This window comes from Jaculus jaculus, chromosome 11 (genome assembly GCF_020740685.1).
Source record: "Jaculus jaculus isolate mJacJac1 chromosome 11, mJacJac1.mat.Y.cur, whole genome shotgun sequence".
Classification (NCBI taxonomy): Eukaryota; Metazoa; Chordata; class Mammalia; order Rodentia; family Dipodidae; genus Jaculus; species Jaculus jaculus.
In genome coordinates this window covers 90,422,186-90,434,753 of record NC_059112.1, presented here as the reverse complement: position 1 = coordinate 90,434,753, position 12,568 = coordinate 90,422,186, and the positions used below count along the sequence as shown (strand labels likewise).

Here is a 12,568-nt window from a genome sequence, read left to right as displayed (position 1 = left end):
CAGTCTCACACTGTCTCCCAACACACCACTTACTCTCCTTCAGCTAGCCGTCCCTCTCTCCTCCTCCATCCTCTCCACCAACTCTTTTGTAAAGTCTGACTGCCCCCTCCACTGTGCTAATTTGCCCCTTTTATGTTTTTTCACTAGTGACCACCTGTCACCCATACAAAATGTACAACATACACCCTTATTTCATATACAATTAAAATGTTGCCATTAAACTCGGCTACACAACTGATATTCTAGAGCTAACATTCTAGAGCTGGGCATGGTGGCACACACCTTTAATCTAGCACTTGGGAGGCAGAGGTAGGAGTACTGCTGTGAGTTCAAGGCCACCATGAGACTACAGAGTGAATTTCAGGTCAGCCTGGGCTAAAGCGAGACCTCAAAAAACCAAAAAAAAAAAAAAAAATTAACATTCTACCTTCATCTGCTTAATAATAGAAAAAAATGTATAGCAATGAAGTATCTAGGGTACACATCTACTTTTAAATTTTATTTATTTATCTGCAAGCAGAGAAGAGAGGAGAGAGACAAGGCAGAATGGGAGTGCCAGGGCCTGCAGCTGCTGCAAACAAACTCCAGATGCATGTGCCACTTTGTGCATCTGGCTTTATGTGGATACTGAGAAATCAAACCTGGGTCGTTAGGATTGGAGGCAAGCGCCTTAACCACTGAGCCATCTCTCCAGCCCAGGAGTACACATTTATTTAATAATTCACTCACCTACTAGACTGTGAACTCCTTAAAATCAGAGCCTAAACATGGCACCCAGAAAACACTAAGGAAAAAGAAAGAATTGTGTGTAAAATGAACCAAATAAGCAGTTTATCTTCTGGACTTGATTACGGTAATCTGCACATAGTAGAATCTTAACTGAAATCTTTCCATTTTCCTTTTCAAGAATGGGGATGTATCTATTTCCTGTAACTTGATGTTAAAGCCAAGCACCAATAAATCCGAAGGAAAGTGGCAACAAGACAGGAGGCTTCATGTTGTAACTGCACCACTCTGGAGGTTTAGAACCTAGCAAGCAATTTCTGATGGATAAAAACCCGTTTCTACTAAAACCTGCATGATTTCACTGTTGAAAGCTTTGCCAACCCTGCTCCCAAAGAAAACGGCTTCCAAGCTTGTGGGTGATGTAATTTTCTAAGGAAACAATAACTCGGCCTTCAAGCATCCTGTATAGAGACAGCTAAAGGCTGAAACGGCTGAAGGCAATTTGGGAGGCGGCAGGTGGTTCCACTTGGACCAGGTGCCCCAGGACAGGCGAGGGACTTCAGCAGAAGCTGATTTTGAGGTACTGTTAAAGTCAACCTTAAAGGAGAAGAAGGATAAAGGGATGAAGCTAACGATGGAGCAAAGGTGACTTGGTGGTACACTGGCTCACACTTATCATGTAAAGGTGTGCTAAGTGCAGATGAAAGAAGACTGTACGGGTGATCACCCCACCACCACCTTGGGAAACCATTGTCACAGTGCGGAATGTCAGATGAGTTAGGTACTCAAGTTGATGTGAGACTCGGTCGGAAATAAGCTTTAGCATATGACAGCCATTAACTTCTACAACTTACAAAGACCTTTTTAATATACAGGCAAGTTTAAGGTAAGTACTCAATATTTAAGTGGAAGATGTTGCGCTTTATAGTAAACTCTTTAGGAAATGTACTATTATAAACACTACCTACATTGGTAGCTCAAAACAAAATCATATGTTTATGCTTCAAGTTGTAAATGCTTTGTATGTAAACTAGCCTTTAAGATGCACCCCTCTATGTAAGCCAGTAAGAAGCAGGGTGTTGGTTCTCAGACCTAAACCATATGTTGTTATATGCTTGAAAAGTAGCTAATAAAGAAACAACCACAAAACTTTTTTCTTTGTTTTTTTTTTTTTGAGGTAGGGTCTCGCTATATAGCCCAGGCTGACCTGGAATTCACTATGTAGTCTCAGGGTGGCCTATAAATCACAATGATCGGGCTGGAGAGATGGCTTAGCGGTTAAGCGCTTGCCTGTGAAGCCTAAGGACCCCGGTTCGAGGCTCGGTTCCCCAGGTCCCACGTTAGCCAGATGCACAAGGGGGCGCACGCGTCTGGAGTTCGTTTGCAGAGGCTGGAAGCCCTGGCGCGCCCATTCTCTCTCTCTCCCTCTATCTGTCTTACTCTCTGTGTCTGTCGCTCTCAAATAAATAAATAAAAAATTTTAAAAAAAAAAAGGTGTGCGCCATCACGCCCGGCTTACATCTGAAAAAAAAAAAAAAAAATCACAATGATCCTCCTACCTGTTTCTCCCGCTGGGATTAAAAGTGTGCACCACCAAGTCCCACCGACATAGGGAAGTCATTTAACTTTGGGCTCGTTACTTGATACTTGTTGATACCTAGTTTCCTAACATATACAGGTTGTTATATGTTAATGTAGATTAAATAAATACACAGGTTAAATGCAATGTGTAGAAAGTCTTTGGGACTGCACGCATTAAGTACATGCCAGCTGCTAGCATGAATACTAGCTCTTCCTTAGCCATCCTGAGCGATGCTATGTAAGGATGGACAGCCTCCAGCTCTTTGGATCAGTGAACCTGAAAGTCATAACCTGCGGAGTTCTAAGAGACCCACTCACATAGGCACATGTTTTTATGTCAGGACTGGACGGTCAGATGAGAGAGGGGAAGGGAAAGGGGAAGAAAGGAAGTGGAAGGAGGGGAGAAAAAAGAGAAAGGATAGGAATGAAGGGGAAAAGAGAGGGAAGATAAGGAGAAATGAAGGGGAAAGGGAGATGGAAAGGAAGGAAAGGGGGAGAGGAGGAAAGAAGCGGTAAGAAAGGAGGAGAAAGGGAGAGAAAAGAGGGAATGACTGAGAGGATGGAAAGGAGGGAGGTAAGAAGGAAAGGGACGAGGAAGTAAATTGAAGGTAAAGGGAGGACGAAAAGAGGGAGGAAAGGAGAAACCAAAAAAGGAGGAGGGGGAAGGGAAGGAAGGAGGGGAAAAGAAGGGAGAAAGTAGAAGGGATAGGATAGGGAAAGAAACCAAAGAGGAAAGGAAGAGACAAGCTACTCACGCCGGGGAGGCAAAGCCAAGGACAGAAGAGGAGGAGGAAGGAAGCGGAGGTCGGCATCCACCTCCAAGAGACTCTAAACCGCGCGTCAAAATCCGAGAACGTGGGACACCCACGCCGCAGGGCTTGCCCCGCCGGTCCCTTCTAGGGGTCCCTCCTGCAAACAGTGACCAGTGACCGTGCATCCGCCCTGGGCAAGTTGCAGCGAGGCGGGACGCCGCGCGCTGGGCATCCGCGAACGACCGCCGCCGCCGCCGCCGCCCGGGAACTTCGCTCCCAGCCGCGGCTGCCCTGGCCGGCACGCCGCGGAGCGCCCGGGACCGCACGTCAGTCTTCCCTCGCACCGTCCCCGTGTCATCCCACACGTTCCCCGCCATCCCCCGGCCGCCGCACGCAGCGCTCCCTGTTCCCCAGACGCCGAGCCAGGCAGGCGCGCTCGTGCAAGCGGGCTCCGGAGCCAAGTGGGCGGGGAGGCCGCGATCCAGCCGGAGAACCGGAAGGGCCGGCGGTGCACCGGAAGGGCCCGCCAGGGACCGGAGGGGAAACGGGAGGGGGTTAGGGGAAACGGGGCCGGCCGTTTACCGAGCCGCACACGGCCGCCGGGGGCGCGCGCTTGCCTGGCCACGCTCACTCACTCACCTCCGCCGTACACGCCTCCGCTCATGGCTGCGGTCCGGTGAATGCTCAGCTGAAGGGAACCGGGTGCAGGGACGGCGGCAGCGGCGGCGACTCCGGGTCCACGCAACGCGCTAGTCACCCCCCAAGCCCTCAACTTCCACCGCCGCCCCCCTCAGGCAACAAAGCGGCGTCCACACACCCGGGCAGCACAGCCACTCTTGCTGGGCTTTCATGTCAGCCAATCACGAGGGAGCCCGTCTCACGTTCCAGCCAATAAGAGCGAGGCTCCTGTCGCGGCACGGACAGCTTGTCCAATGGGAGGCAGCCGTGGGGGTGGGGAGAGAGGGGAGCGTAGGCAGAAGGGAACTGAATTCCGGGGCTGGAAGGGGCGGGGCTTCACAAGCTTGGCCTCTCGGAGGGTGTGTGTGCGTGCGCGCGCCTGCGTGTGATGGGCGGGGCTTGGTGCTGGAGGGTGGGCGGGGCTTCGGAGCTGAGCGGGAGAGTGGGCGGAGGAGCAAGGCTCCGTGAGAAACCTCTGCTCAGTCTGGTTACTTGGGGTGTAGCTGATCGCCCTGGGAAGGTGGGAACTGTGACTGAGGAAGGTAGACGTCCAGGAAAAAAAAAGCATGGAGGTCGACGTGGTGTGAGATTTGTGATGAATGGAAAAAAAAAAAAAGACTTTACAACTAACTGTTATGTTTGAGAAGTGAAAATGCAACCAGGCGTGGTGGAGCACTCACTCGGGAGGTAGAGATAGGAGGATCGCTGTGAGCTCGAGGCCACCCCGGAACTACAGAGTGAGTGCCAGGTCACCCTGGGGTAGAGAGAGACCCTACCTCAGGGGAAAAAAATATATATATATATATATAATATAAATATAATATATATATGTATATATATTATATTTTTTTTTCTTCAATTTCATCCTGTGAGGCAGGCATTAAACAAGCTAATAGGTTGCCATTCAAGTCCACACCCTGTCCTAAATACATCTCCAATCTCCACACTGACTGTTGTGCCTGGATTACTGAAACGAGTTGTACTTCGGTCCTTCAGGTTTGACAAACAGGTTGATCTGTAAAAATGTTGTCCAAACCAGGCTGGAGAGATGGCTTAGCAGTTAAGCGCTTGCCTGTGAAGCCTAAGGACCCTGGTTCGAGGCTTGATTCTCCAGGACCCACGTTAGCCAAATGCACAAGGGGGCGCACGCGTCTGAAGTTCATTTGCAGTGGCTGGAAGCCCTGGCGCGCCCATTCTCTCTCTCTCTGTCACTCTCAAATAAAAAAAAGAACAACAACAAAAAAATTTCTTTTAATATCCAAACCTCGTTTGATTAAAGCCCCATCCCTCCATCTCAACGCCAGCGAGGAAGCAGAGAGTGACATGAGTAGTTGGGGAACAAAGCAAGTATGAACATGCCTTCCCACTCGCAAGACCACCACAGTACATCTGGTCATCTAGGAAAAAGTCAACAATGTAGAATTCAGCAAACTATAGTCTTTTGGCCAAATCCCACCTACCATCTGTTTTTTTTGTGTTTTTTTTTTTATGTTCTGAGATAAGAATGATTATTTGGGATTGTGTTTTTTGAGATGAGCCATAAATAGGGTGGCACATGCATCTGGAGTTCCTTTGCAGCCTCTAGATAACCTGGCCTGCCCATTCGCTCTCTCTATCTGCCTCTCTCTCCTCTGTCTCTCAAATAAATAAATTTAAAAAACATTTAAAAATTTTTTAACAACGGACCAGATATACATTCATTCATTCATTTGTCTGTCTGTTTGTTTGTTTGTTTGTTTATTTATTTATTTATTTATTTATAGAGAGGAGGGAGAAAGACAGAGAGAATTGGCACACCAGGGCCTCAGCCACTGCAATCCAACCCCAGACGCTTGCGCCACCTAGTGGGCGTGTGTGACCTTGTGCTTGCCTCAATTTTGCATATCTGGGTAACATGGGACCTGGAGAGTTGAACATTGCTTCTTAGGCTTCGCAGGCAAGCACCTTAACTGCTAAGCCATCTCTCCAGCCCTAAAAAAAAAAATTAAATGACATGAAAACCAAGTAAAAATAAATATGCTGTGGAAACATCTGTTGCCCAGTCTCGGGGGCAGAAATGCCTGCCCTGGTCAGAGAGAGGAGCCCATGATCACCCAGCCACAGATGCTTCTATAAGCCAGGCACATGTCCCAGGCCTAGGGGCATCCTGAGAAAAGAAAGCAGAAAACTAAAGCCAGGTGGCAGGGCCCTGGCACCATCCCATCCCACACCCCAACTCCTCTGGTTATTCATTGTGACCCCCTCAAGTTCCCTGGACTCTGATCGCACTGAAGAGGATACAAGGAAAAAAACTATCTTGGTCAGACTGGGAGGATTTCTCAGGTGAGGCCCCATCCTACCCTGAGTAACATAACCAGATAGCAGTCATTTTACAACAGTGCACATGAGCATGTGTGTGTGTGGACACACACACACGCACACACACACACACGTGGACATGCCCATGCCAGTCACTTACTGAAACACAGCTAGGCTGAGCTGTCCACCAGGGAGGGTCCTGGGTCAGGTTCAAAATGATTTTTAAGCTAGGTATGGTGTCACACATGCAATCCTAGCACTGGGGAGGTGGGGACATGGAGTTTCTGGGGTTCACTGGCTGGCTGAATTGGTTCATCACTCTGCCTCGGGCTGGAGAGATGGCTTAGTGGTTAAGGTGCTTGTCAGCGAAGACTAAGGACCCAGGTTCTATTCTCCAGGTCCCACGTAAGCCAGATGCACAAGGTGGTGCATGAGTCTGGAGTTCATTTGCAGTGTCTGGAGGCTTTGGCGCACCCATTCTCTCTCTCTCTATCTCTTTCTCCCTCCCTGTCTCTGTATCTAATAAATAAATAAAATTAAAAGAAGAGAGACCCTGTCTCCAAGAATAAGGTGGAGAGTGACTGAGGAAGATCCCAGACATCTATTTGTGGCCTCCACATGTGTACACATCTGTACACACATGTGTGCCCCCACACGTGCCCACACATATGAACATATGCACATGCACAGTATACACACAGACATACAAAAAGAGTATTTCGAGATGTGTGAAAGTAACATGATATTCACATGTCAAGAACCTTAAACTAAATTTTATTGGGACCTTACCAAGTTTATTCGCTGACCTCATAAAGGCAGAGCTGAGTGTGACAGAGAGCAACTGGCGGGAAAACAGGAGAGCCTGCCTACTGCCATGGGGCCATGGAGAGGGTTTGCTGGCCTGTCAGCTGTGCCACTATCTGCTCGAGTGCTGAGTCCCCATGCGGTAACACTGTCTGCCCAAGTGCTGCATGCTAAGTGCCCGTGCTGTACACTGTATGCCCCAGTACTGTGTGCTGAGTCCCCATGCCCAACACCTAGCGCTGAGTCTGAGTGCTGCATACTATGTTCCTCATGACCAGGACTCACTGTAGATGCACATCAGCCCTTCAAATGTTTCTACTTCCAATCCATATTTGATCTGTTTGAATTAAGCCATTGAATTATAAGGTAATAGGCTTAGCTGTTAAGGCACTTCCTTGCTTTCCCCAGGACCCACGTAAGACAGATGTACAAAGTGGTGAATGTATCTGGAGTTCATTTGCAGTGCCTGGAGGCCCTGGCATGCCCATTCTCTCTCTATCTGCCTCCTCTTATCTCTCTCAAATAAATAAATAAAAAGTCCTTAAAAAACAAACCATAAACTGGGCATGGTGGTGCACGCCTTTAATCCCAGCACTCAAGATGCAGAGGTAGGAGGATTGCTGTTTGAGGCCACCCTGAGACTACATAGTGAATTCCAGGTCAGCCTGGGGTACAATGAGGTCCTACCTCGAAAAAAAAAATTATATGGTAATGAACTTCTAATAAAATATTGAAGAGAGGGCTGGGGAGATGGCTTAGCGGTTAAACGCTTGCCTGTGAAGCCTAAGGACATCAGTTCGAGGCTCAATTCCCCAGGACCCACGTTAGCCAGATGCACCAGGGGGCGCATGCATCTGGAATTCGATTGCAGTGGCTGGAAGTCCTGGCGCACCCATTCTCTCTCTATCTGTCTCTCTCTCCCTCTCTCTCTGTCACTCTCAAATAAGTAAATTTAAAAAAATGAAAAAAAATATTGAAGAGAGATTGTTTTTGAGTTTATAGCACAGTAATCCATTGAAATCAGCTTAACATTTAAATGCCTACCTATTCATATGCAACAAGTTAAACAGGTTGATCTACTGATAGCCCTCACCAATACATCTACCATGCACTGAAATACTGATTACTTGTCCCAGCAGTCCAGAATTCTTCAGACAGTGGAACAGTTCAGCAGAGCTGATGAGGACCACACCTTCAGCCACAGTGAAGCCTGAGGCGCTATGACTCTTTTCTCCCACTGCACGAGGCATAGAGGAACACGAAGCTTGGACAGCCAAAAGGACAGCTGACAGAGTGCTGGAAAGTCGTGTGTATCAGTTACCTTCTCATTGCTGGGGGAAAAAAAAGATACCCAACCGGAAGCATCTTATGGAAGGAAAGGGTTGATTTGAGCTTGCAGGGTTTTGTTTTGTTTTGTATTTTTAAAAAAATTCTTCATTTTTATTTATTTATTTATTTATTTATTTATTTGAGAGTGACAGACAGACAGAGAGAGAAAGAGGCAGAGAGAGAGAGAGAGAGAATGGGTGCATCAGGGCCTCCAGCCACTGCAAACAAGCTCCCGTTGTATGCGCCACCTTGTGCATCTGGCTTACGTGGGTCCTGGGGAATCAAGCCTTGAACTGAGGTCCTTAGGCTTCACAGGCAAGTGCTTAACCAGTAAGCCATCTCTCCAGCCCTGGGCTTACAGTTTTAAGGGGAAGTTTCATCGTGATGGAGAAATCATGGCATAAACAGATAGTAGGGTGTCATATCTTGTCACATTAGCTGGAAGGAAGCAGCATGAGTAAGCCAGCCAGCTATAGCAAGCAGGACTAGATTATAAAATCCAAAAGCCTGCCCCTAGTGACACACCTCCTCTAGCAAGGGTTCCCCAGCTGGGGATCAAGTACGAGGCTTACTCACAAATACATGAGGCTATGGGGGACATCATTTTTCACTCAAACCACCGCATTGTGCTTAGACAGTTTAGACAAAACAAGAGATTTATTGAATTTGGTAGTTCAGAGAGACACCAGAAGAGACCATTGGTTCACTCATGATTTGGGGGCAGTGTGGTTCTCTTGATACTTTGCTGAAATTATGGCATTATTTAACAATGAACTGTTATAATGAACCTCAGAGGAAATGGACTTCTCCATAGGGCACTTGAGTGTCAGGACTAATCTCTCTATCTCTCCTTGCAAATAAATAAATTAATTAAAATTTTAAATTCAGCCAGGCATAGTGGTGTATCCCTTTAATTCCAGTGCTTGGGAGGCAGAGGTAGGAGGATGGCTGTGAGTTCAAGGAGTTCACTACATAGTGAATTCCAGGTCAGCCTGGGTTAGAGTAAGACCCTACCCCAAAAAGGGAAAAAAAAATTTTTTTTTTTACACTGGGCATGATGGTACATACCTTTAATCCCAGCACTCAGGAGGCACTCACTGTGAGTTCAAGGCCACCCTGAGACTATGTAGTGAATTCCAGGTTAGCGTGATGTAGAGTGATACCATACTTCAAAAGATAAATTAATTCAAAAAATGACAAAAGGGCTGGAGAGATGGCTTGCCTGCAAAGCCTGAGGACCCATGTTCAACTCTCCAGATCCCACATAAGCCAGACACCCAAGAAGTGAGGCAAACACAAGATCACACTTGGCCACTAGGTGGTGCAAGTCTGGAGTTCAATTTCAGTGGCTGAGGCCCTGGTGCACCAATTCTCTCTCTCTCTTTCTTAAAAAATTACAAAAAGCTAATACAAAAAAATACATTAAGATTAGAACCATACCTTGGGGCTGGAGAGATGGTTTAGCAGGTAAGGTGTTTGCCTGCAAAGCCAAAGGATCCTGGTTTGACTCTCCAGGCCCCACGTAAACCAGGTGCACAAGGGACCGCATGCATCATTTGTAGTGGCTGGAGGCCCTGGCACACCCATTCTCCCTTTCCCTCTCTGTCTTCCTCTGCCTCTTTCTCTCAAAGAATAAAATATATTAAATTAAAAAATTAATTAAAAAAGAGTAAAGCCATACCTCAAAAAACAAACAAAAACTGGAAAATACACTAAAAGAGTAAAAAAAAAAAAAAAAAAAACTGAACTCAATCTCTGGTACTCCTTACCTCCATGCAATACTAACCTAGCAGAATCTATTTGATGCTACATAAAGTATTAGACTCGCTGCAGTTTGTTTGCATTAATATTTCTCCTCTATAGCCTATTTTGCAGTTACCTTATTGCAGGGACTGAACGCTCAACCAGAAGCGGCATGTGGAAGGAAGGTTTCGTTCTGGCTTGGTCTCAAGGGGGAGGTTCACCACAGCATGGCAGAGCCGAGGCTGGGTATCGCATCTTGGCACAGTGGCAGGTGGGTAGCAGGAAGAGTAACTTGGCTCTGGAAAGGGGAGCTGGCTATAACACCCTAAAGCCGCCCCCAGCAACACATTTTCTCCAGAAAGCCTCCACCTCCCAAGTTGCCACAGGGGACTGAGTGTGAGGCTTAAAAACACAATCACATGAGGCCGTGGGGGACACTTTACACATTCAAACTATCACACCCGTTTTCTCTAAAGTTTTGGCTTGGCCTACATTAGTGTTACTGATAATTAGTCATATTAAAGAACAATTCTATTTCCTCATTTCTCAAGGCTACATCATATCAAAACTAAAAGCACTTGAACTATCTGCCTCTCTCTCCCTCTCTCTCTCTCTCTCTCTCTCTCTCAAATTAATAAATAAAATATATTTTTAAAATAAGTTAAAGTGCCACAAACTTATCTGGACCACAGCAAATAGTCACAAGGTGACTGTAAGTCCAAATCTATGCCGACAAGTGCTCTTCAAAAAGCTTTTGTAGCCTAGCGTGGTGGAACAGGCCTTTAATCCCAGCACTCAAGAGGCACGGGTAAGAGGATTGTTGTGAGTTCAAGGCCACCCTGAGACAATACAGTGAATTCCAGGTCAGCCTGGGCTGAGAGTAAGACCTTACCTAAAAAAAAAAAAAAAAAATAAATAAATAAATAAATAAATAAATAAATAAAAAGCTGGAGAGATGGCTGTTGGTGAAGGCACTTGCCTTTGAAGCCTAAGAACCCAGGTTCGATTCTCCAGGTCCCACATAAGCCAGATGCACATGGTGGTGCATGCATGTGGAGTTCATTTGCTGTATCTAGAGGCCCTGGTGGGCCCATTCTCTCTCACTCCATCTATAAATAAATAAATAAATAAATAAATAAATAAATAAAAACTTTAAAATAAATAAATAAAGCATTTGTAGCTGGGTGTGCTGGCGCACACCTTTAATCCCAGCACTTGGGAGGTAGAGGTGGGAGAATCACCGTGAGTTCAAGGCCAGACTGAGAGTACATAATGAAATCTAGGTCAGCATGGGCTAGAGCGAGACCCTACCTCAAAAAAACAAAACAAAACAAAACAAAAATGGAGAGTTAAAAAAAAAAAAAGACTTTGTAATAAACATAAAGGATGGCCTGTAACAAGATGCAATACCTATCTTTGCCTCTTGGCGTCGCTCGTTCTCTGTTCTTATTGCACAGCCAGATGGGATGCTCAGGTCAGCGCTCCTACGAAAGGGATCTATCTGGTCCCTCCCTCAGCTTTGATTAAATTCACTGTTGGGAAAAAAAAAAAAAAAGTTTCAGCCGGGTGTGGTGGCACACACCTTTAATCCCAGCACTCGGGAGGCAGAGGTAGGAGGATCTCCTTGAGTTCAAGGCCACCCTGGGGCTACATAGTGAATTTCAGGTTAGCCTGGGCTAGAGCGAAACCCTATCTTGAAAAACGAAAAAAAAAAAAAAAAAAAGAAAGAAAGAAACAAGTTCGGAGTGTTATCATGTTAATCAACAACACAAACAATTATATATATCTAGAATTGTTTTATTTCACACTGCAAAGTACAAGAAGTAAGCAAGTATGAAAAGCAAATTTGGGTGGGGGGGAAGGAAATTTTTGTTTGTTTGGTTGGTTGGTTTTATTGAGGCAGGGTCTCACCCTGGCTGATCTGGAATTCACTATATAGTCTCAAGGTGGCCTCAAACTCACGATGATCCTTCTTTCTCTGCCTTTGGAGGGCTGGGATTAAAGGCGTGCCCCACCATGCTCAGTTCAAAAATCACATTTTAATAAGGGCATTTCTGAATGTATATAGACAGAGTCAGAGAAAGATCAACCTCTGTTTACTGAGGTTCAAAAAATGTAATACTCATGCAAGCATCCTGAGTAAGAGACGGCCGTCTGGAGTCAGTTTGGTTTTGTTGTTTTTTCCTCTCCATGCATTTGCTGTGGCTCCGTGGGAAGTCTCAAGATGAGTGAGGCATGCCAGTACTTCACCAGTTGGTGCTGTAAAGTGACACCATGACACCTTGAGTCACTCTAGGGTAAGTCGGGCTTTTCACAGTGGTCCAGTTTAGGGACAACACGGAATGATGGGGCTGTCTGTCACACAGCCCAAGGAGCCAGTTAGGACATCTTTTCTGTTCCTCCATTTTTTTCATCGTTCCAGGACCACATTGTTAACATGGAAACACACCTACTGACGTAGTATGAAGGTACCCGCTGAGATCAAACACACTTCTGCTCACTTCTTTGTAAATCTAATTATTGCAATGGCTACCAGATGCTTACCATCCTAATGGCAAACACAGGTGTAAGTCTGACCCTCTTCCTGTGGTTGCTCCATAAGTTTTCTTCAAGAACTCTAAAAACATTTTAGAATGAGGAAGATTTCACCTGCCTTC

At 46.1% G+C, this 12,568-nt stretch overlaps 1 protein-coding gene across 1 annotated transcript in view; it reads right to left on the bottom strand.

The window, feature by feature from the left end:
* Actl6a (actin like 6A) overlaps positions 1–3,908 on the bottom strand; it is a 31,588-nt gene extending 27,680 nt beyond the window's left edge. Inside the window, exon 1 of the mRNA XM_045130126.1 lies at positions 3,699–3,908. Coding sequence (XP_044986061.1) covers positions 3,699–3,723 — 25 coding nt within the window. The 5' untranslated portion in view covers positions 3,724–3,908. The remainder of the gene's footprint in view (positions 1–3,698) is intronic.
* Positions 3,909–12,568: the final 8,660 nt, after the last annotated feature.